This window comes from Sinocyclocheilus anshuiensis, unplaced genomic scaffold (assembly GCF_001515605.1).
Source record: "Sinocyclocheilus anshuiensis isolate Anshui unplaced genomic scaffold, SAMN03320099.WGS_v1.1 scaffold335, whole genome shotgun sequence".
Classification (NCBI taxonomy): Eukaryota; Metazoa; Chordata; class Actinopteri; order Cypriniformes; family Cyprinidae; genus Sinocyclocheilus; species Sinocyclocheilus anshuiensis.
Genome location: NW_015548239.1, coordinates 1,989,509 through 2,013,195, shown reverse-complemented (window position 1 = coordinate 2,013,195; position 23,687 = coordinate 1,989,509). Strand labels below are relative to the sequence as shown.

Sequence of the window (23,687 nt, the reverse complement as noted above, 5' to 3'; positions counted from 1 at the left end):
ACCGCTGATTACAGAACCGGCTTTCTGACAAGATGCGCGTTAAATATCGCATGCGATTTATCGTGCAGCCCTAGTTGGGAACCTAAAGGCCCCATTTAGGTTTACCAGACAACATTTAAAACCTCAGCTCTGCCTCTTTTTCCTGAGCATCGATGTTGCCGTGGCAACCACTCCAGCCAGACTCAATCCTGACAGATGTCATATGCCACACACTACCTGTCTGCCTTAGAAGATATTTGATAATTTACTAAAAATTGTATTAAAGGGGTCATATGATGCTGCTAAAAAGAAACTACAGTCAGAATAAAAGTTACGCCTTCTTTCTTTGCGTGAACATTTGGGCGGCGTTATGCAAATCTTCCCACATAGTGAGGTAGATATGTGGGGGCGTGTTAGAACCAGCCGTTTTAGGTAGGCGTGGTTAACTCTTAACTTTTATAAAGAATATCTCTTTGGATTTGAGACTTTAGTCTTTGCAACGTTACAGATCTTCTTTATGCACCAAGAGCTTGTAACACTCCAAAGAGAAAGGAAAAATTGAAATCGCGTCATATGACCCCTTTAATAAACTGGTTTTCACTTTTCATGTGTGCATCATGGGTTCTTCTTTCTGAATGAAACCCTAACCCATGGATAGATGTTTGTGAAGCGGGAAGGAGTTCTAAGTTTTCACCAGAGCAGCCATGTTTTGGTTGAAAACAAGTTGGAACAAGTTTGCGGCTTGCTATAAACCTTGAACTGCTACTGATATCTCTTTGTTTTGTGGTTAAAATACACTATATGACCTGTGGAAAAGGCTTGTTTTAATGCAGGCTGATGGTTAACAAGTACATTAGTTTGAACCCAATGAGGTCAATAGTACAGTCTTGTGAAACTGCAGATTGCAGTGTCCTACGTTGTGCTTTTATTTTTTTAGACTATATCTTGACAATAAATATTCTTTACTCAAGATAGTGAAAGTCTCAGAAGGAAGCACCCAGCTGCTCTGGGGTGAATCTGGTTAACAGGGCTATACCCAGTTACCCAGAGGAAGCTTTCCTAATCTTAGTTTTATAGGTTAAATATGGCATGACATTTCCTCTCTCTTTCGCTATAATAAGATATCAGCTGGGATTTAACATCCTCGAGGCTTGAGGTTTGCGAACGGGGAGTTTGCATGTTTATATGACGTTATCTGGAGTTGCTCTGTGCTGTAGTTACATCTGCTTCCATCCCTAAGGTCCAATCAGTGCGCCTCAGCACAGATGGAGTTCTGGGGAAGTGATGTATCAGGGGTTTCTCCTCACATCCTCCCTTGTGTGGACCTGTAGGTTTGTGGTAGAGACAGCATTCTAACGTGTTGGAGCCAGGCTCTGTGCAGAAGTCAGGCCTCATCCACCTTTGTCTTGTTTATTGAGCATAATACCGCTCAGAAGTTTGGGGTTGGGAAGATGTTTTAAATGTTTTTGACCGAAGTCTCTTATGCTCACCAAAGCTGCATTTATTTGATCAAAATGCAGTAAACAATAATGTTGTGAATATTAATACAATTTAATTAATACAATTTAAAATAACTGTAAACATGTAACTTTCGTCCTGTAATGGCAAAGCTGAACTCCAGTCTTCAGTCACATGATCCTTCAGAAATCATTCTAATATTCTGATTTGGTGGTTAAGAATTTCTTATCAATATTGTAAACAGTTGTTCTGCTTAATATTTTTGTGGAAACTCTGATACATTTTCACTGTTCTATGATGAATAGAAAGTTTTGTAACATCTTGTGTTAATCATTTGTAACATTTTTTTTAACTTTTACATTTGAAAAATTAAATGCGTCCTTTTGAATAAAAGCTTTATTTATTTTTTTCCAAAAAAAGAAAATCATACTGACCCTAAACTTTTGAACGGTAGTGTTCATCTGCACAGAATTTGTAAAATGGTTAGGGTACACACCCTTTTTTTTGTTGTTAGTGTATTTGAATACATGTCGGACCTCTGAAGAGCAGTAAATTGCACTTGACTCTCAAATAAAAGCACAGGAGATCATATCTGTGTGGTGTTAAAATAGCTTAATGATTTTTTATGATCTTGTTCATTTCACTTATTCTTGTAGGCTCTAATGCATTACGCTGGAAGCAGGAATTCAGTGGAACACGGATTGCCTCTTTTGGAGGTCTACTGTCTGTCAATCAACTGTTTTGCTGCTGCCAGGCCGCATCTCACAGGCGACTCCCCAAATGTTGCCCTTGTGCTCAAAAGACTTGCATTGTAAGTGCTATTTTTAGGATGCTAATATATAAAGGTATAAAATTAATATCCATAATTTATGTCTGCCAATATTTAATTCTATTCACAAACATTTAGAACCAGTTAAAATTCTGTCCAGTTGTTTGCTGCTGCAACTGATCATGTAGTAGTAAATCCAGATTGAATTTTTTATTTTTATTTTTTCTAAATGTGATCATCTGCAGGAGTTGCCTTGAATTGTTGTTATCAGTGCCTCAAAATGAAATCCCTTTGGAAGCATGGCTGCAGTTCCATGGTTCAGTTCAGGTAAGATCAGATTATTTGGTTTTATTGTGCCAAGTTGAATTTATAGATCAAAAGTTAAATTTTTACTGAACAAAAGAGGCAAAACGAAATTTTCTGGATCCTAAAAGATAGAAATTCTAATTGTGGAGATTAGGGGAATCTTTTTTTAGAGGTCAAACCATAATTGCCAGGCCCCCTATTGTCGCAGATGATAGACAGTTCGTACTGGTGTTCGAGGACATTAGACAGACTTGTACTCTTGGTGTATTAAACAGAAAGAGGGACATGCTACAGAAACAGAAAGAGGGAAATAGCGATTCCCAATGTGAAATTCAAGTTACAATCATCAAATACTGAAAAAAAAAACTAGTGGCATCAGTGTCTGTTTGGTGGACACTAGCTGGAAGCAGTATGTAGATTTATATTTAATTTTTTTTTTCTTTTCATGGTGTGGTTTGAATTTTTGTACAGGCGGCCCATGAGGCCATGCTGCAGTATGGCAGTACAGATTTGCATGCCCTGCTAAACATCACAGGTGAAGGTGGAGCTTGGAATAATCCTGTCCTGGTCTCACTTCTTACTGGCCAGTCAACAGACCCAGATGAAGGTGAGTAACAGCACATTAATATTGCTCATTATGCCCACAATAAGTGTAAACAAACTCAGCATGTCACTCCTTTCATATAGAGAGTGATTGAACCTTTTGTTGTTGGTTTAATCAGCTATGTGGACAGGCTGACATTTTATTTTAATATATCTGAAGTTTTGCCAGATAATGTATGTGATATCTAAAGTCAGACCTTAAGACAGTGTTGATATCTGCTGTTAGACACAGTCAGCTGTTTACTTATCATTGTCTTCCTCTGGAACAGTGAATGCCTATCTTGCTTTGGAGGGAGAAGGTTTCATGGAAATGCGGATCAAACACCTGGAGAAAGTAGGGGAGGTAGAGAAAGCGCTGATCCTCAACAAAGCCTGTGCTAACTGTAGCCTCCTGCCTAACCAGTCTACTTTTCGCCAAACGTTTGTCTCCCAACTGTGCCAGCTGCTGCCTAGTGAGGAAGCAATTTTAGAGGTAAAGTTCCCAGTTTTCTTTAATGATTGACTTATAATCACACATGATATGTTTTGTTAATACACTAAATTCTTTAACTATGTCTCCCTTGCTCTATAAGATTTCTAGAATAGATGCAAAAGATGTCCTGGACATTATTTGCAACATGGATGCTGAGGGGGAAGAGAGCACAGCCTTCATTCTGTGCACCACGTATTTTACACAGCAGCTACAGCAGGACAACTTGGACTGTTCCTGGTGAGGACCTGTTATAATCAAAATACACTGGACTTTCTTTATACTTGTATTTAGCTTTGTTCACTTGTGAATGGATCACTGGAGATAATGCTAATACCATGTGTAAATGAGATCTAGATTTCCATGTGAATGCCATCTCTAATGAAGTTTCTTTTTCCCTGTGGTGTTTGTCAGGGAGTTAACCCTCCTTTGGAGCAAACTGCAGAGGAGAATTGATGTGTCCCTTGAATCATTTATTGAACGGTGTCTCCAGTTTGGAGCCATTGCCAGGACTATCTACCATCTCCTTTTCCTCATTCGTGTAATTCAGACAGAGGTGAATAGAGCCATTTCCTCCCTTGTTATGTGGTTATTTCTTTTAATGTATGCTAAGCTGTTCCTGACTTTTTGTCTATTGTATTTTGTCAGGCAATGCAGCTTAGCCTAGCAGTTTCAGTTGAATTGTGCGTGAAGGCTCTTCGGCTTCCAAATCAAGATGTAGACTCTAAAACAATGGTCTGCAAAGCTGTTGCCTGGCTCCTCCCTGATGATCTGGAGGTTATACGGGCTTGTCAGCTCACAGAATTCCTCTTATGTCCTGTTCAGGAAGCCTTTGATGTCCTAGAGGGGCTCTACACACGTCCTGATCAAAAATATGACGAGGAAAATGCCATTATCCCAAATTCCCTGCGTTGCGAGCTGCTACTTTCTCTGAAAGCACATTGGCCCTTTGACCCTGAATTCTGGGACTGGAAGACATTGAAGCGCTCCTGTATTCAGTTACTGGGACTGGAACCTGAGGAAGAAGTAGAGGATGAAGCAGTACCTGAGGAGCTGTGTAATGTTGGAGGAGTTTTGAATGAAGAGGCTGTGAAGGAGGAAGAAGGTGATTCTGAGATTAATGTATTTAGCAGCACTGAGCAAGAGCAGACAGCGGAAAGAACAGAAACCGAAAAGGGGCAAAAAGACTCGGAAGATGTCTCGAAGAGATCTGACAAGCATGAGAAGAATAAATTTGTCTGTCAGATATGCCAGAAAGAAGTGGTTGAGACACGAATCTGTCAGCATGCCAGAAAACACATGGAAGATGATGTGTGGACATGCCCTGTGTGTCTACAAAAGTTTAAAAGTAAAAAGGAGTTTGAGCCACACTGCAAAAAACACATTCAGATTCCTGCAGAGGGTCACTGGAAAAAGAAAAAAGTGAAGAAGAAGGTGGACCCAAAACAATATTTCAAGGAGGATAGTTTTGATGAGTTAGAGCCGGGTCAAATTCCTTTGGACCCTTCTCTTGCCATGTACTATCAGTCCACCCATGACCCTGTTGTATTAGAACATATATTAGAGAAAGCTGCCAGTGTGCCTGATAAGGAAGTAGAAAATGACTATATTACATTTGACTACATTAAAACACACTATAAGTTACAGAATCGTGATGTTTACCAGTGTCCAGCCAGTAACTGCTCAAGGAATTTTAAACTTTTCAAATATTTGGGTGTGCACATCAAAAATGAACATGATAGTGAAGATCCCAGTCTGAAACATTATCTGGAAATGAAAGACCGTCGGGAGAAGTGCACTTTCTGCCGGAAGACCTTCATGACTGCCGATCACCATTGCCAGCACCGCTGGGTCCATTATGGAGATCATCCCTACATGTGTGTGGTCACAGGTTGCGGTGCCCATTTTGACACCACCAATGAACTTATATCACATAAGCATAGTCATGGGTTCCGTTTGTCCTATGGCTGTGAGCTGAAAGGCTGCAGTTTCTCCTATTGTGACCTTGGGCAGCTCTACCACCATGAGGCGCAGCACTTCCGCGATGCTGCTTACACTTGCCCCAGCCCAGGGTGCAAGAACTTTTTCTACTCTCGCAAAGAATTTCTTCAGCACTTGGCAACCCATGGCATCACCTTTACAGAGAAAGACTTTGAGACACAGAGAAAAACTAAAAGAAAACTCTTGCTCCCAGTTATGGAAAGCTCTGGGTCAAAAGTGGAAGTAGAGAATGGCATCACAAAAGGTTCAAGTTCTTCACAGCTCTTGGCCAACAGTGAATCTAAGGTCTCGTTGACATGTGTTGCTGTCTGCTTTGATGGTAGAAAATTTACGTGTGGCTTAAAAAGTTGTGGAAGGACAATTACTACCACAAGAGAACTTCAGAAGCACTTGAGAATTGCTCATCCAGACGAATTAATTGAGGAGGATCAATTATGCAAGAAGAAAGTACAAGCAAAGCATTCTAAGACTCAAGCCAAAGAATTGCAAAAAAGTGGTCAGGATGACACTCTAAGAAGGTCATCTACAGAGGAATCTAATCACGAAAAGGCTCCCTCACCGGCTCCCGAGTCCATAGATTGTGACGCAACACTTTCAAACGTGGAACTTGGTGTAGCACTAACTGAGATCATGCTTGGATTGAATCAACTAAGCCTTGATACTCCCAGCACCAGATATGCTATGCATAATTCACAGAGCACTTGTACACCCACCTTGAAAGCAAGGTCACCTGCCAAAGCAGCGAACGACAAAAATGAGGTGAGAACTCAAGTATCAAGTAGTGATTCAAAGAAGCTGCCAAGCAAGCCGGAATCGCCACAGACACGTGACAGCATTAAAGACTCTGAGAAGGAGCAACTTCAAAGCGAGCTCTCAACCAAGCCTTACACCTGCGAAGCCAAAAGCTGCCACTACCAGAGCATTACTAGTTGTGCTTTAATGCAGCACTACATTAAAATTCATGGTTACTCTGAGGAGAAGGTTGAACAGATGGAGGTGTTTCAGTCTCGAACATTCAAGTCTGACGGCACTGAGAATTCTGTCTTGGAGGACAATCAACCACATAGCGAGTTCCTTGTGCAGGCCACAACAAAACCTTACACCTGTGAAGCTGAATGTTGCCGCTACCAGAGTGTTACTAGTCGTGCTTTAATGCAGCACTACATTAAGATTCATGCTTACTCTGAGAAAGAGGTGAAAGAGATGGAGGTGTTTCAGTCTCAAACATTCAAGCCTTTCAAGTGTCATCTTTGCTTCAAGAGCTACAGAAACAAAAAAGGATTGAGGATCCACTATATACAAATGCATCACATAAATAAAGCTGTTGTTGAGCAGATGAGCTGCTTTTTTAAAAGGAGGCTAGTTGATAAAGCATCCGTGGTGTCATCATCTAAGGTGAGGAACAGGAAGAAGTCTTTGAAGATGGATGATGTTAAAACCCAAAGACGAGAAAAACACCTGTGGCAACAGAAATGCCAAAAACAAGATTATCGGTTATGGAAGAGCAAACTTAATAGGAAAAATGGACAAGCTAAAGCCGAAGAGAAAAGCCAAGTCCCTTCTGAAACGGATGCTGATGTAAACCACTCAAATGTTGATGTTAGGGGAAGTCGCCGCTTGGTAGCAAAAGGGAATCTGAGCTACATCCTCACTAAATACAATAAACCCTTTCACTGCGTTCATAAAAACTGCAATGCTGCCTTCAATAATCAGAATGCCCTTGTTGGCCACCTTCAGTTGGTGCATCACTATAACCGCTCACAGTTGTGCTTCCCATGTGAACACAAAGGATGCGATAAGCAGTTTAACAACTTGTCTAGTCTTACTAAACACTACCGTAGAGAGCACAACTTTAACAAAAAGAAAATTACATCAAAAATGCTCCGCAAGTCTAAGAACATTACAAAAAGACAGATGGCTTCATCAGAGGAGCCCATACCGAGGTTCAAATGTACCTATGCTAACTGCAATGAGTCCTACCATCTCAACAGCAGCCTCTTGCGTCACACAAGTCAGTTTCACCAGAACCAGACTCCTCTTATTCCAGCTGCTACATCTGCAAATGAGTTGAAATCAAGCTATAAAAAGCATGTTTTTTATAGGCACTGTGATCCTTCTGATTCCCTTGTGGTGCGTCTCCAGAGTACACCTAAAAAAGATGAGTCAAACAGTGGATGCCAAACGAAGTTAATCATCTCACCTTCTTCCCAGTCGTCGAAAGATTCCCAAAAGTTGCCTCTCAAGCAACCTTTGAGATGCTGCCTCAAAGATCAGGAAATTTCTCAGTCTGATGAGAACTTTGAGTCAATTGAAGAAACTGCAGAGGAGGAACTGGACGAAGTACCTAAGACACCAAAAATCAAACGAAAAAAAGGATTTGACCTGATTGTCTTCCGAACACATGAGGAGGCTTTGCAGATGTGTCAGGACCGCTGCCTTCCTGTGGCATTCCCTTGCATGGTACAGAATTGTGACTCCATAGTCATGAGCATGCATAGTTTGAATCGACATTATATTAGGGTTCACAAATTTAAACGTAAACAGTTGACTGACAATAAGGACAAATTATGTTACACTGCTGAAATGTTAGAGGAGATAATACAAAAGAAATCTGCCGTGTCTGCTATACCTGATTTAACCAGAATTCCAAATGGCGTCCTCAAAATGGAGTATCAGTCCGAGCCTGCGACCCCAGGTGGGCCACCACTACCAATGAGCCTCCATTCGATCAAAACTGAATCAAAGGGGCAGGAAGTGATCGAATTTTCAGGGGAGCCACTCCCCGACAGAAGTTTGCTTATTGCTGCTGAGGATTTGCTCTATGGCTCCCCAAAGTCAAGTGGGCACCCTGAAGAGCCTGTTTCTGAGGAGAGTCCAAGGCACAAAGACAGGTCGGAGTCGGAATTAACAGCACCTCCCCTTATAGGCCCTCCACCGCTTGACCTCTCTCCACCCTCTACCCTCAGAATAGCTGTTGATGAAAGTTCATTTGAACCCTCTGGTAAAGACAGTAAATCTATTAACATTCCTTCTACTGTTTCCATATCAGTTCCCACCCCAACTCGGCAGCCCCTCAGACGGAAGAATGAACTCTCTGAACCACCACCTCCAGTCCCTCTTTCACCCATCCCAAAGGACCCTATAACACACAGTATAGCCCCACAAGCTATTGACATTGGAAATTACAAACCTATGGGCTTTGAGTCGTCATTCTTGAAGTTCATTAAAGAGAAAGAGGAGGAGATCAAATTTGAAAAGCAGTGGACTGCAGTGGTTACTAATCCTTGTCTCAAACCTGATCCACCTCGCCGCCGTGATTGTTTCAGACGGAACTGCTCTGTTAAGGAGAATACTCGGAGAGGAGCCCCAATCTCTCGAAGCCGCAAGTTTCGCTCATCCCCTCTGAGGCACTTGATCTCTAAAGGAGAGTGTACCTCTATCCAGAATCTCCATCTGATTTTGGAGAGAGCTTTAGGGGGCTGTGGGGACCAAGCTATAAAACAACTTCAGTTCTTGAAGCCTGTGGTGGTTCTAGAGAGGTCAAAGTCCTTTGCCTCCATTCTCGATCTCTTACCCTCTGAAACTAAAGCATAAGCTTCTGTTGGACGCCAAGGCAGTTAAAACTCTTGCCCACTTTTTTATTTGAGAGACTCATAGTATTTTTTATATCATTGATACAGTTTTGATTCTTTGCTGCCAGGGTTAGGTACCTTGAGTAAGTTGTGAATGTTTATATCTGTAAATATGGTCAAATAAAAAAAGAACAACAAATGACTTCGAAAATGCATATTCTGTTAACTGTTTTGTATACACATCTGATCAATCACTGTAAATGACTCCAAAGGATCGACGTTACATTGAATTGGTTTTATAGACACTAAGAAAACATGCAGAATTAGAATTGCAAATAAATGTATTCAAGTTACAAATTAAACAGGGACATCATTGGTTGTTTATGAGTCTTACAAAAATGTTTGGTAATCTTTGAACAGGAGACCGGCCTACATGTTGATATTCATCCTCAAATGGCAAGCCCAAAAACACTAACTATGCAGTATATATGGTTTTATTCTCCCATCGTACCGTGCAACTCCCTGTGGGAAAACAAAAGTCAATGTCATTTAAAGCAAATTCTCGATTATGCTTGGATTTGTGCCTTTTTGCTTCAAAGTAAGAAAAGCAAATCTGAAATACTTACCCAGTCTTCCAATGTCTTACCATCTGTACTGTTGTCCCAGAAACATGAGCTGGCAGTCTGCAAACCTGCCCCATTTTTTGTAGTATGATACATGTCACTTGGTGAACAAACAGAAGAGAATGAATTTGGGAGAACATTACAGGTACCATACCTTTACATTTGTATTATTGTAGTTTAAATGGCCTGTTATCATACCTATGTACTTGAAAGGCTTTCCTAATTTAGTTAGCTGGCTTAGACTTGACTCTACAGTGCTTGACATCCGCTGTTTGATTGTCGGTAAGAGCTGTTTCCAATGGCGCTTTCAACAGTCTGTTGCCAAAAGACCCCCATAATACTAGTGATTATTGCAAAGTATAAAATTGCTAATTTACATTTAAAAGTTTTTACTCATACAAAGTAATTGAATTGATAGTTGAAGATTGATTTCATATCTACACAGTGAGGTCATGTAGTAGATTCTTACTTTGATTACTGTGGTAATCTTGTCCACAACAAATGTAGTCTGTGAATAAAAATATAAGATTGCAGTACGAATGAAAAAAGGAGTATTTCTACTACATGCATTTAGAAGTAGAACTCACACTCACAACTCCACTACCTACTTATTATTATAATTTTTGTGTCAATTACCTCCTCAGCAGACTGATCCTCGTCCATTGCTAGTCTTTATCCAGAGTGTTTTGTAGTTTCTATGGAGACAGACCAGGGTCACTCCCTGGATAGTAATCACGACCACAGACTTGCTGGTCTTCATTGTTTTGCCTGTTTTCGTCTCACATAGCGTTTTTGTCCAGTATGAAAAAAATATAGTCGGGAAATACATTTATTTATCTACATGAAGAGTTGCCTTTTACCTTTATTTTCACCTGACCTTTTCCCTTTCGTCAGCTCTCTCCTTGATGTAAGCTTGTACTCAAAACAAGTTGCATAAACTAAGGTATTGTGCTTTTTTAACGAATCACAATAAAATATTATATTTATAGGTTTTTTCTTTAACTATCGCGTCTCATTTTAAGATATTGAAAAATAAAAAAGTTTGTTCGTTTTAGTACTACAAAACCGTAGACTGTATGAAACCCATGTGCATTTTTTTTTCTTTGTAATTTTTATTTTATTTTCATTTTTTTATTACAAAACTTGTAGAAACATACAGAAACAGGGAAGCGAGACATTAATATATTCCAACAAAAAGCAATTATAAAAATGAGAACAGAAAACAGATATTCTGGATTTGCATGTCAAATTAATTATTATCGAATGAAACCCATGTGCATAAAGGTGCCCAAAGTTAAAGAAACACGTCACTCATACGTTTATATTACGAAAGTGTCTAATGTAATTTTTATGATAACTTAATTATTTATTTGGTGTATTTAGCCCTGACTTTTGTCCGTATCAATTTTACTGTAGTGGAATTTTTTTATCTAAACATAATGTTTGATTAATCTGTATCTGTTTGCATACATAAAACAGGAACCCGTTTCGTTGTGCTGTTGTGTTCGATCGAACACAGTTTCTAGTTACACCCTATTTCCCATGAATGGGAAAGGAAGCGATAGAGCGGGAGTTATCGTTGTTTGTGCATCCCTGCATGTAGTTTTTCAATATATGGACTTAACACATACACATTCTTGTAAGGTTCAAGTCTCGTATTGGGTCGGAATAGGTACGAAGATTATCTGTTGTCTTGAATGACTATCAGACAGCGGAATTACTGGAAATCCCGGAGCTAATTAAAGGTTCCAACAAATAGTTAACTGCCAAGCCGTAATAATGCTGCAGGAAATTTTCGCATCACCAGTTGAAGACAAAATCTTTTACGCTGTCCTGGTTTTCTCATGGACGGTGTATATTTGGGAGGCCTACCTCGCATGTAGACAGGTGAATATATGCTTATTGCTTATCTTGGTTGTGTTTTCGGAAAACATTAAAAGGCAGACACTTTATGCCTTTATGATGTTCTATTCTAATTTGTAGACTTTGTTAAAATCCAAATTAATCTAATCTTAGAGCTTTGTGCAAATGCATTGTGATGTACTGAAATGATGAACTGCTCTGGACCCTGTATAAACCAAGACACGTTTTGCCTTTCACAGAGGAAGATCTACAGGACTACAATGCATGTGCCCACTGAGCTGGGCAAGATAATGGATTCAGAGACCTTTGAAAAGTCTCGCCTCTATCAGTTGGACAAGAGCAACTTTGGCTTCTGGTCTGGACTCTACTCTGAGGCAGAGGGCACGGTGAGCTTCATGTCAATTTTGAAGTTTTAAATTAAAACAGCCTCATAAATAGTAAAGTGATTGTTTATTTAATTATATATTTTTTTGTTTATAATTTCTCTTTTTTTTTTTTTTTGATTGATAGTTATTGTTTTTTAACCAAGTATAAGGCAGATAACTTAACATCTGTGGGTTTCAGTTGCAAGTTTCTCTTGAGTCCTCTGGGAGGGAAAAAAAATGCACCTTATGGTTTCGTTCTAAATAAGCCTGCAACTCTTTTCTTTTTCCTTTTTAATGAACTTCATTCAAGATTCTTTTTTTTCCCCACTTGCATTTGGGTCTTTCTCTTTGAGCATGTTTAATTTATTTCTGTTTTCTAGCTGATTTTGCTCCTGGGAGGAATCCCATTCCTCTGGAAAGTGTCAGGGATTCTCACAGCTCGTTTTGGTTTTGGTCCAGAGTACGAGGTAGGTATATTCTCTGGAACCTTTTTTTTTTGTGGAAAATAGTTTGGGTTTTTTTTGACAATATTTGTAGCTCTGGAACTTTTTTTTTTGTGGAAAATAGTTTGGGTTTTTTTTGACAATATTTGTAGAATTTGTTCTCATTATGTGTGAATTTTGGCCAGCAAAATTGATCCTGATTAATATGATGCTAGTTCTAACAGGTAATCCCTTTTGTTCTCAAATGTCAGTATGCTTTTACTCATGTTTATATGGTGAACTTCAGCTGAATTAGACTCTGGAATACACTACACAGATTTGTGAACAAATTTTAAGATATTAGGCATGATATGCTTTTCGATTTTGTAAATGGTGACAGAAAAATCTGGGCATCACACACATTAAACAACTGAGAGTCACACACTACCAGACTTTTGAGTTGTTCTGAACGCAATAGACTCCTGCAGAAACATGTGACTTGTTGCTAGCAGATGCATAGCAAAAAAAATAAACAATATGTGTTCTAATCTAAAACTGGCTCAAAATATCAAACATGTATGATATTCTCCAACTGGATGGAATCATAGTTTGGAGCTAAAAAAAAAGTCTGTGCCCGTCATACAATACAGTTTTCTGTCTGGCCAAAATCTGATTTTCGGTAGATAGCGTTGGCTTCTCCAGACTGCAGAAATCTCCGTAAAAGTTGTGTAATGTGTGTTTGGAAGCAGTAGATATTGTCCTGTTATCACATGACCTCATCATGTAGCTTGTTAATGGTGTGCTGTTAACATCTTGAAAAGTTGGTTGTTTTAATTTTTAAGGATATTTAATGTGAAAATGTCTTGCTTTTGGCAGTCCAAACTAATTAGTAAAAATAAAAAAGAAATTGTTCACTGTGCATACTATATACTACATAATTAAAAGGAATTGTATACTACTATGCTATTCTGAACACATCCAAAAGGCACTGCATTATTTAAAATTGTCTTCTTTCTTTCAGATCTCACAATCTTTGGTGTTCCTGATGTTGGCAACTCTTTTCAGTGCTTTTACTGGCCTTCCCTGGAGCCTCTACAACACATTTGTTATTGAGGAGAAGCATGGATTCAACCAGCAGGTAGATAAAGTCTTGCTCATGAGTCATATCTATCTCTCTGTCATAGCAGGAATAAAGCTAACTAAATAAAATATACTGAAATGTCTCTTCTGTCCCTTCTTTATAGACAGTGGGTTTCTTCCTGAAAGACGCTCTCAAGAAGTTTGCTGTGACTCAGTGTATTTTGTTGCCAGTGACATCATTGCTCCTCTACATCATCAAGATCGGTGGTGATTACTTCTTCATCTATGCCTGGCTCTTCACACTCATCGTCTCATTGGTCAGTTTTCCTGGCTTTTGATGAATGTGTTGTCTATGAGAAAAAGAAAAAGTGAATTTGATCTGTCCCTCCCATTTTGCTCTACAGATTCTGGTGACTATCTACGCAGACTACATCGCCCCACTGTTTGATAAATTCACTCCACTGCCAGATGGAGAGCTGAAGAGTGAGATTGAGAGCATGTCAAAGTCCATCTGCTTCCCCCTCACCAAGATCTATGTAGTGGAAGGTACAGCAAGCCGTAATCATCTTTGCATTTTTATTACTTTCTATAGAACTCTAATCGTACATGAATATAATCTCCCTTCCCCTAATATATGTGTGCTCTCTTTTCTAGGTTCAAAGAGATCTTCCCACAGTAATGCCTACTTCTATGGTTTCTTCAAAAACAAGCGCATTGTGCTATTTGACACGCTTTTGGAGGATTACTCCCCTTTAAATAAACCCGGAGAGAAAGAGCCAGGAACGGGAGAGGAGAACGAAGTGGCGGGCAATGAGAGCAAGACCAAACCAAAGGTCAGAGGGTCAGAGCCAGATCAGTAACAAATTAGATTAAAGACTGCTGCTGCTGTTGTTGTTTTTTTACATTTTTGTCTGTATTCAGAACAAGAAACAGGGCTGCAGTAACCCTGAGGTTCTGGCAGTTCTTGGACATGAACTGGGACACTGGAAACTAGGCCATACAGTCAAGAACATTGTCATTAGCCAGGTGAGTTGCTTGCTGTGCGGTTGTGCTTTACAGCTTCAACTACAGTGTTATAGATTCCTAAAATTACATTTGGTATTTTTTTCCTTTCTATTTCTTCCTATTTTTTCCCCCTTCCTATCAGTTGTTTTTGTCACTGCACATTTCTGCAATGTTGTTTTCCCCAGTTGTGAAAGTAGAATCTTATTAGGTTGAACAGTAGCTGATGAAAACATAAGACACCATAAGCAAACAATTTTAAGAGCGTATGAACAGAGGACCATAATTTGAGGATGTTAATGACGCCCTGTTTCTTTACAGATGAACTCCTTCCTGTGCTTCTTCCTTTTTGCTGTCCTGATTGGACGAAAAGAGCTCTTCGTGGCATTTGGTTTTCATGACACCCAACCAACTCTTATCGGGCTAATGATCATCTTTCAGTTTATCTTCTCACCTTACAATGAGGTAACACTTGCATTTCTCTCCTTCTTACTCTCTGAAAAATACATGGGGATTTGTTTGCCAACTATGCACATTCTGTGTAAATATTTTTGCTTAGAAATACATGTAGGATATTACAGTACATTTGTGAAAGACATGGTCATTTTCTGGGTAATCAAGTTGTGTATACAAGGTGTCCTATAGCCATACTAGACTGACTCCAGGGCATTAGCATTTATTAAAAGACAAAGAGCCACCAAAATGCCAATACTGTAGCACTAACTTGTCTGTAAAACGTGTTTTTGGCCTGCCTGATTTTTGTTATGAGACAATGATTTTTAGAACTTATTTTATAAGATGGACCCATTTCCCACTTCAGTTGCTGTCGTTCTGTTTGACGGTGTTGAGCCGAAGGTTTGAGTTTCAGGCAGATGCATTCGCGCGCAATATGGGCCGATCGTCTGAGCTGTACTCTGCTCTAATCAAGCTCAATAAGGACAACCTAGGCTTCCCTGTAGCAGACTGGCTATTCTCTATGTGGCATTACTCCCATCCTCCCCTGCTAGAGCGGCTCAGAGCCCTCACTGGACCCAAGCAAGACTGACGGCTTTGCAAGGGGGCGGCACGTTCACCACTCGCTCCTCCGAGAAAGGGTCTCCGCTGGCCTCTATTGGCCCTCTGATATTGATGCCTATTTCTCTCTCCTTCCCCCTCTTTTATTTCCATTCCTCTTCTTAAGTGTTTGACTTTTGCCATTTGTTTGTTATCGCCCTGGAAAGAAGTCTAAAATGTTTTTAGATGGCTTCGGACAACTCCGTGTACAAGTTGTTTGTTTTTTTGAGTCTGTGCTTTCAGTATGCCTTTTGCAGCTGTTCTTCATATGATTTTGATTGTTTTAATTCGTTTATACATTTTAACTGTGAATTGCCCCCTCTGGTTCTTTAGATCCATGTATTTCGACTTTAATTTAGTGTCATCCACTTGAGCCGTGAGAGAGAGGAGGTTAAAACATCTCAGAGGGGCCCTCAGCAACGTATGAAAGCAGAAGTTTCTTACATTTAATACTGAGTGGCAGCTGGTGCATTTTAAATAATGTCTGTCTGTTGAAACCGGAATGAGGGTTTTCTGCAGTATAGTCAGATGAAATGAAATTGATCAGATGACAGATGTTGTGTACTACCCAATGAGACTGGTATTCTGAACTTGTATGGCTCAGTTAGGCCAATTAAAATGTTTATTCCAATTTTAGTTCTTTCAACCTTTTGAAATTTTGTTCTTTGTTTTACCAATTAAAGGGGTTTGGATGTTTGTGTAAATATATACATTTTTGTGAAATATGAGCAACATGCAAGGGCAAGGTTGACTTTAAAAATATTTAATGAGTGGTTAGAAATGTTGTTTTATTTAGTTAATTTTCTCTCCGTGCCTGAGTGTGCAAGATGTTGCTATGAGAACATGTGTAGAAACATTATGGTGTCACATTTCCCCCATTTCCTCAGAGAATTTAAACTCCTGATAATATCAGAGTTCTGCTGGTGCATTCTGCATTAATGAGGATTCTTGTGAGTTTTCACATTAAGAATGTTAAATTTGGCATTCAATCTTGTCAAAATGTTGAACTCTCAAGGCTTTAAGGTAACTGACATGTTAATGGATTAATGAAGAGAAGAGTCCATGGAATGCCCACCTGTTGAAAACAAGCCCTAAACCATAACCAATTCGTAGAGAGAGTTATATGGCTGTATGTTCAATTTGTTCCACAAGGAATATGTCTTGTGACATCTGGAATGTTTGGACTGGAAAGATTAACTTTTGCATCACTATGAATAAAACAGATCACAACAGCTTTGGTGTATGCTTGTTTAATGTTTCATTTTTTTTTTTTTTTTTTTTTTTTGCAGGCTCTCTAATTGCTGTGTTCACATCCTTTAGGGCTACAAAAAGATCGAGGAGAAAAACATTTGTACATTTACATTTCAAAAATTAAGTTTTGATTTACATAATTTTGTTTGTAGTTTTTTCTACAGATATATATTTGCTCTTCGTTAATTTGCATAGACAGATACATACAGCTGCAATAACAATTATTAAACCCCTGAGGCTAATATTTTACAAATCTAAGCTTTTCTGATGAGCCAGTGTTTTTTTTTTTTCATCTATAACAATCAGAGCATGTGAGCGAACACCGCTCCGCTACGTTTTCTGCTCTATGGACGCATAACTGCTCTACTATTCTCAATCTCTACAGATTCTCGATCTCGAACAAGCAAATCACCAAACGGCATTCTGGGTTGAGCGAGTGGCGCTGAGCGTATTGAGCGAACGGAGCGGAATCTTCAGAAAGGCGCTCTGCGCTCTTAAGGAAATATTACCACTCCGCTCACTCTCCGCTCCGCTCACATGCTCTGGTAGAGAGGTGTCAGGAGGTTGTAAGCATTTTGGGCACTGTTTATTGTAGGTTATTGTAAGAATAAAATATTCTATACAAAATGTAATATTTGGCGGTTGAATACATTTGTACGTGATAACGTGAATGTTTAGAGCCTTATTCTTTACTCCAAATTACTCAAATGGTATTAATAAAGTTCACTGATGCCTTGGTTGAATTAATTTCATAAATTTTTGTTCACGGCAGCAGAATGTCTTGCAGGTCAAAGTGGTTGAAAAATTTTAATTGCAACTGTACATGGTTGTGAAGTTACATAGATGCATAGAACAATGTGATATTCTTGTTTGCGGTTGTATACTTTTAGCTGTGCGCAGTCTGCGCACGTCAGCTCGCATACAGCAATTTGTCGACTGTACCATTGTGAGTGCCTTTAAAAATATTCTGTAAACTCTCGGGTTGTTTAATACAGTATTTAAAATAGTAGAATAGGCTGACTTTATAAATTACCCTAGACTAAAAGTGAATGTGAATGAGTTAACACAGCGCTGACCTTTTTTTTTTTGTTGTTTGTTTTTGTTGCTATAATAATGGTAGGTTCCTGTTTTGAGTCGTCCACACGAGACAGGAGCGCACGCTTATTTCACTGCATGCATGAGCGTCTGAAGAGAGAATGGCGAGGTTTCTTAACCATAATATAAGGACTTTTTTGACCACACAGATCAGAATGTCGTCCGACCAGGTACATATGTATAACATATTTTGACCCAGTGACTTAACATACTAAAGAAAAAATAAAACCTGTTCAGCACGCATGACCAGTCTGTTGCCATGTATTTCGTCACCTGTGTTGGCTTATTAAATACGTCATATGTAGTTTTATCGTACAGCGTTGATTAAAAGTATCAACCTTTTTTATGCAATAACTGGAGCGCTTTCAGAATACCCCTGTGTTATGACCCCTTTGTTTACATTCAGGATAATTCTCCATTCTTTGAGCTTTCAACTGAAAACTCCCTGGAGCAGTACAGCACATACAAATTTATATATAAATAAATGTATTATTATATATGTATGTATGTATAACTCAAAATTTGTGCATATTACTTGTGCAATCTGTGCCTCTGATAAAGCTAGGAGAACTGGGTAAAGGTGCTGGGAAAGGAGGTGGCGGTGGAGGTGCGGTGAGGGAGGCAGGAGGTGCGTTCGGCAGGAAACAGGCAGCTGAGGAGGAGATGTACTTCAAGTGAGTGGTTTTGCTTTATCCCATTGTGAATTTCATCCCTCACACTAGACCTCTACTGCTTATTTGGCTATTAGAAAAATCAGCCCTCTCAGTATTTGATTCTGCTATGTGCAGTTATAAAGATCACACCGTATTGTAGGCACTGTTTTACTCTAGAAGGATTTATTTGGAGTTATTTGCCAATTTGAAGCCACTAAATAGCCACTTTTTTCATGTCTTATTTTCCCCTCTATCACCTTCACAGGAGAAAAGAGCAAGAACAATTGGCTGCTCTAAGAAGACACCACCAGGAAGAGATCGACCACCACCAAAAGGAAATAGAGAGATTACAACAGGAAATCAGTCGCCATGAGGGCAAAATCAGAAAACTTAAAAAAGATGACTGAGACTAGCGTATCTAGACATAACATTTCATAGACAAATGCCCCACACAGAATGTTTCAAATGGGATTGAATAATTGTAGATGCATTATTTTTATGAAGCATTTGTGATCTCTGCTCTTACTTATGAAAGCATATTATAATACAGATATAACTTGAACACTGAAATAATATGTGTATTTAATCAGTGCAGTTTCTCCTCTTCACAATAAACATGAAATTGTGTCTCAAATATGAAAGTGTGTCTTGGTATCAATAATGTGTTTGGTGAACAATTAATTTGGTTTTGGAAAATATTCATCTGTAAATTATAAGCTACTTTAGTTATTTAGAGCAAACTGTACCAAATTAAATTATTTTCAACCCTATTCCTGGAGGTGTCCTGCAACATACATTTAAGATATTTGTATTATCTGAAAGACCCATTTCAGGTATTTATGCTAATAAGCCAGTCAGGATTAATCAGGTGTGTTAAATTTCAGGAGCATCCAAAATATGCCGTTTTATTGGGTCTGCTTTTTATTATAATTACCAGATTTCTAGAGCCCTTGTAGCTCATTTGCGCTCCAGTTGATGGCAGTATAAAAGATTACAAACGTCCTCTAAAGAGCGGCGAGTTTGTCACGTCATTTCCGATGATGCGTAAAGCCCCGCCCCTGCCCCTGTCTTTTACGTCGGGCGGCCCCGCGTGTCTTTCTTTTCCCACATCATGGCGGACCGGTTCAATAAGGTGCGTTCGAGCGGCACGACTTACATTCAAATATCTCGCTTTTCTTTAGCGAGTTAATGTAGTATTTGAGGGCTAATGTGTAGGTAACGTTACCTGACGGTATTTGCGTTGTTATTCCGTTATAAACGGTAGAGTTGCTATTTTTGGGAGAGAAGTGCGTGTCTAAACGCATGTCGTCTTGCTGGAAATCACAGGCCTGTAGTGATCGTTACACTGGTGGTTCCGTAAAAACCAGATAAGAGTTCCAGTCCATGCTCAGGTATTCCAAAAATAAACTACTTGTGTCCTCAAAACATGTAATTTAATTGTAGGGATGTATGAAATCCGTTAGTTAAAATAAGTGCGTATTACTGCAATGGGCTGAAATACTGCACCGTTGTCCATTGCTAGCATCACGTCTTGCTGTATAGCACGAAATAACCATGAAATGTGTAGAAATATTGCTGGTGGCGTGGTAAGCTGATGCATAACACATGGCAAACGTCAGATGTGCTTCTTGTCGGTGATGAGCTCGCAACCACAGTTCAGTATTCGAGTTTAACGACCATGAGAATACTTTACGTGCACTACCATCTGAGACAAAAAGCAACGTCCTGATGGAGGCATCTGAAATCATTTATCTAACGTTACTCTGCGCTAACAAAATAAATCTGGTTTAATTTATTCATAGGTTCTGATCCTAGATGGCAGAGGCCATCTACTCGGTCGTCTTGCCGCTATTGTGGCCAAGCAAGTGCTGCTTGGTAAGTTTATGCTTTATAATTTATTTAGTGATTTAGAATTTCTTGCTAACGTTGGGTGAAATGTCGTTTTAAGAGTTGGGTTGACAAAGTTGTTGTCATGTGCATGAAGTGTGTAGGTTTCAACAGCTGTGTGTCTCTTATTTATTTTATTAGTAATAATGCTCCATTTACAGGCCACAAAATTGTGGTGGTGAGGTGTGAGGGTATCAATATATCGGGAAACTTCTACCGCAACAAACGTAAGTTTGTTGACCACCTATAAGTATGTTGTGTTTTAAATACACTGATTCTATCAATGTGAAACTGTTGAAAATGGGTAGTAAATGGGATAGTTTGTGTGTGCAGTGAAGTACTTGGCTTTTCTCCGCAAGAGGATGAACACCAACCCTTCCCGTGGACCGTATCACTTCAGAGCTCCCAGCAGAATCTTCTGGAGGACAGTAAGAGGTGAGATCCATTTTATTTTTTTTTTGGCTGTCACGGATACATTGCAATGGCTACACTTCAAACAATGATGAAAACCATTATCCCGAATCTGAGCCCAGTTTGATGATACCAAACTACGGATCTGACTACTGAGTTTGAATGTCACTAAATTCATCTGTGATTAGTTTCACCCTTTCAGTGGATGGGTAGATGATTGAATATGTTGACTTTCTTGAACAGGTATGCTTCCACATAAAACCAAGAGGGGTCAGGCTGCTCTGGAGAGGCTGAAAGTATTTGATGGCATCCCTCCGCCTTACGACAAGGTAGTTTATTCTGACTCTGCTTATTTCACAGATAAATACTGTCGATGATGACTACTATCCGCCTTGTTTGACTTTCAGCTGAGAACATACACCATCTGAAACTGAGACATCTCTGCTCCTGGAGTTAGAAGTTGTCCTTTTTCTTGTGGTTTCTCATGTGTTTGTATTCCACAGAGAAAGCGTATGGTCGTCCCAGCTGCCCTCAAGATTGTGCGTCTGAAGCCCACACGCAGAGTGAGTCTTTTTATGGAATTGTCTTCAATGTAATATGAAATTGCTTTTTGTCAGTGATGTTTTTCTGCAGTAAGTATGAGTTTAACGACCATGAGTCCACTTCATGCACTACCAGCTGAGACAAAAAGCTGCAGATTCCTTTTACCCTGATTATGAAGCCCAGAATGTTCAAAACACTGTAGATTTCTGCATTTTAATTCTGGTTTTTGATTTAAAGACAATGTTGTGCCCCATAGTAACCTTTTTCTGATGTCTCGTTCATTGTAGTTTGCCCTGCTTGGACGTTTGGCCCATGAAGTTGGCTGGAAGTACCAGGCCATCACCGCCACTCTGGAGGAAAAGAGGAAGGAGAAGGCCAAGCTGCGCTACACAAAGAAGAAAACTCAGATCAAACTGACCAAACAGGCAGAAAAGAACGTTGAAAGCAAGATTGCAGAATATACTAAAATTCTTAAACATTATGGTGTCCTTGTTTGAGCTGTCCCGGCAGCCAATCAAAATAAATGTTTATAGAAACTATTGTCTTGAGTGGGTTTTTTCTTTTGATTTAAGAATTAAGTGTTTTTTTTAAATAGCATATTGGGTAACGTAAATATTGAGTCATGATTAAAAATATTTCTGTGGCTCCATTCCTGCATAGAGGTTATGTTTGACTAGAATTTAAAGAACTGTTTTTAAAATGGGTTAATTTGTTTTTAAATGGTTCAATGTTCATTTTAAAATATTTTATGCTAAGAGTTGATACAACATTCATGCAAGCATTTGGTTTATTTTAAGTTTGCTGTGTATATTATGTACTACAGGTGCATCTTAAATTAGAATGCCGTGGAAAAGTTAATTTCAGTAATTAAACTCAAATTGTGAAACTCGTGTATTAAATAAATTCAATGCGCACAGACTGAAGTAGTTTAAGTCTTTGGTTCTTTTAATTGTGGTGATTTTGGCTCCCATTTAACAAAAACCCACCAGTTCACTCAACAAATTAGAATACTTCATAAGACCAATAAAAACCTTTTTAGTGAATTGTTGGCCTTCTGGAAAGTATAATTTATTTAATACACGAGTTTCACAATTTGAGTTGAATTACTGAAATAAATGAACTTTTCCACGACATTCTAATTTATTGAGATGCACCTGTATATACTAATTCCTATGATGCATTTGCTGGTTTCTAACACCATCTCGGAAGTATTTTTTTCGTTCGTAGCAACTAAAGTTTTTTTTTTCAGTCAGAAGCCTGGAGCATTTGTGCTCCTAATTAAGAACACTAGAAAGCAAAGGTTATCAAAACATCTATCACGAAAGATACTTATTAAACCACTTCTAATTTGTGCAAAATTAGTTTTGGCATTAACGTCTTAACGTTATTAGATGTCATTTCCGCGTAGTGTCCTTTATTTTGACACTAGACTGTCTTGTGAATTCGCGTGACAACGACTTACATGGCTTTTCTTACAGAGTGTCAGTTTACTGCTTTGCAGCTGCTTTTAAAGGTATGTAATAGAGTATATTATTAGTTACACATTCATATGCAGTGCGTCTGTGTACGCTAACTAGACTGAACTGTAGTATATTCTTTCACTCTATTCATTCAGGCTCCGTCTAAAGATGCAGTGCGGCAGATCTGCACAGATAACGTTACCCAGCTGGAGCCTCCACGTGTCGGTCTGTAGTAGAAATAACTGCTAATGCTCTCTCTGTGTTAAATAGCGAAGCAATACAGGTCTGTTCATGCCATTTAATCCATTTAATTATAAATCCCAGCGCCAAGACTTCAGATGTTAAAAAGGGGTCATGATGCGATTTCAAGTTTTCCTTTCTCTTTGGAGTGTTACAAGCTGTTCGTGAATAGATAAGATCCCTAAAGTTGCAAAGACTAAAGTCTCAAACCCAAAAAGATATTCTTTATAAAAGTTAAGACTGGTCCACGCCCTCCTAAAACGCCTCGTTTAAACACGCCCCCACATGGCTACGTCACTGATGTGGGAAGATTTGCATAACGCCCAAATGTTCATGCAAAGAAAGAAGGCATAACTTTTATTCTTGCTGTAGTATTGTTGTTGCTGACGCCGTCATGTCGTGGAGACGTGTTTCGTTGTGAAAGCGAAACTACTTTGGCCTTCCAAAAGAGGACGATATCTGCTTCGTCATGCCTAGAGCTGATCCATTCTGGTCGCTGAGGAAATACATCAACTTCGCGCTGTGAATCGCCAGATTGGTTTTCACCGTGGACGAAGCGGAGTCCAGCCTGGGGTCGTCACA

General features: G+C 39.2%; 4 protein-coding genes and 2 pseudogenes across 4 annotated transcripts in view; 5 read left to right on the top strand and 1 right to left on the bottom strand.

Annotated features, from left to right (window-relative positions):
* The window catches only part of LOC107654897 (zinc finger protein Rlf-like), a 13,155-nt gene extending 3,486 nt beyond the window's left edge, over positions 1 to 9,669 (top strand). The window contains exons 2-8 of the mRNA XM_016442210.1: positions 2,094 to 2,248; positions 2,452 to 2,533; positions 2,984 to 3,119; positions 3,385 to 3,587; positions 3,688 to 3,824; positions 3,999 to 4,140; positions 4,233 to 9,669. Of these exons, the coding sequence (XP_016297696.1) occupies positions 2,094 to 2,248; positions 2,452 to 2,533; positions 2,984 to 3,119; positions 3,385 to 3,587; positions 3,688 to 3,824; positions 3,999 to 4,140; positions 4,233 to 9,179 (5,802 nt within the window). The 3' untranslated portion in view covers positions 9,180 to 9,669. The remainder of the gene's footprint in view (positions 1 to 2,093; positions 2,249 to 2,451; positions 2,534 to 2,983; positions 3,120 to 3,384; positions 3,588 to 3,687; positions 3,825 to 3,998; positions 4,141 to 4,232) is intronic.
* Positions 9,607 to 10,502, bottom strand: LOC107654899 (dynein light chain Tctex-type 1-like; annotated as a pseudogene).
* Positions 10,503 to 11,253: 751 nt separating this feature from the next.
* LOC107654896 (CAAX prenyl protease 1 homolog) lies at positions 11,254 to 16,797 on the top strand. Its single transcript, XM_016442209.1, has 10 exons — positions 11,254 to 11,667; positions 11,883 to 12,029; positions 12,389 to 12,475; positions 13,452 to 13,568; positions 13,675 to 13,827; positions 13,915 to 14,056; positions 14,165 to 14,343; positions 14,432 to 14,536; positions 14,834 to 14,977; positions 15,333 to 16,797. Exons 1-10 carry the CDS (start codon positions 11,560 to 11,562, stop codon positions 15,555 to 15,557), a joined length of 1,407 nt encoding a protein of 468 aa, XP_016297695.1. The 5' UTR covers positions 11,254 to 11,559; the 3' UTR covers positions 15,558 to 16,797.
* A 1,139-nt stretch (positions 16,798 to 17,936) lies between these two features.
* On the top strand, positions 17,937 to 19,188 carry LOC107654832 (ATPase inhibitor B, mitochondrial). Its single transcript, XM_016442087.1, has 3 exons — positions 17,937 to 18,081; positions 18,473 to 18,585; positions 18,830 to 19,188. The coding sequence occupies exons 1-3, from the start codon at positions 18,013 to 18,015 to the stop codon at positions 18,969 to 18,971; spliced, it is 324 nt and encodes a 107-aa protein (XP_016297573.1). The 5' UTR covers positions 17,937 to 18,012; the 3' UTR covers positions 18,972 to 19,188.
* Positions 19,189 to 19,585: 397 nt separating this feature from the next.
* On the top strand, positions 19,586 to 21,945 carry LOC107654893 (60S ribosomal protein L13a-like). The gene is made up of 7 exons (XM_016442208.1): positions 19,586 to 19,696; positions 20,367 to 20,439; positions 20,613 to 20,678; positions 20,785 to 20,886; positions 21,106 to 21,191; positions 21,366 to 21,425; positions 21,693 to 21,945. Exons 1-7 carry the CDS (start codon positions 19,676 to 19,678, stop codon positions 21,900 to 21,902), a joined length of 618 nt encoding a protein of 205 aa, XP_016297694.1. The 5' UTR covers positions 19,586 to 19,675; the 3' UTR covers positions 21,903 to 21,945.
* Positions 21,946 to 22,846: 901 nt separating this feature from the next.
* LOC107654894 (COMM domain-containing protein 9-like) overlaps positions 22,847 to 23,687 on the top strand; it is a 5,204-nt pseudogene continuing 4,363 nt past the window's right edge.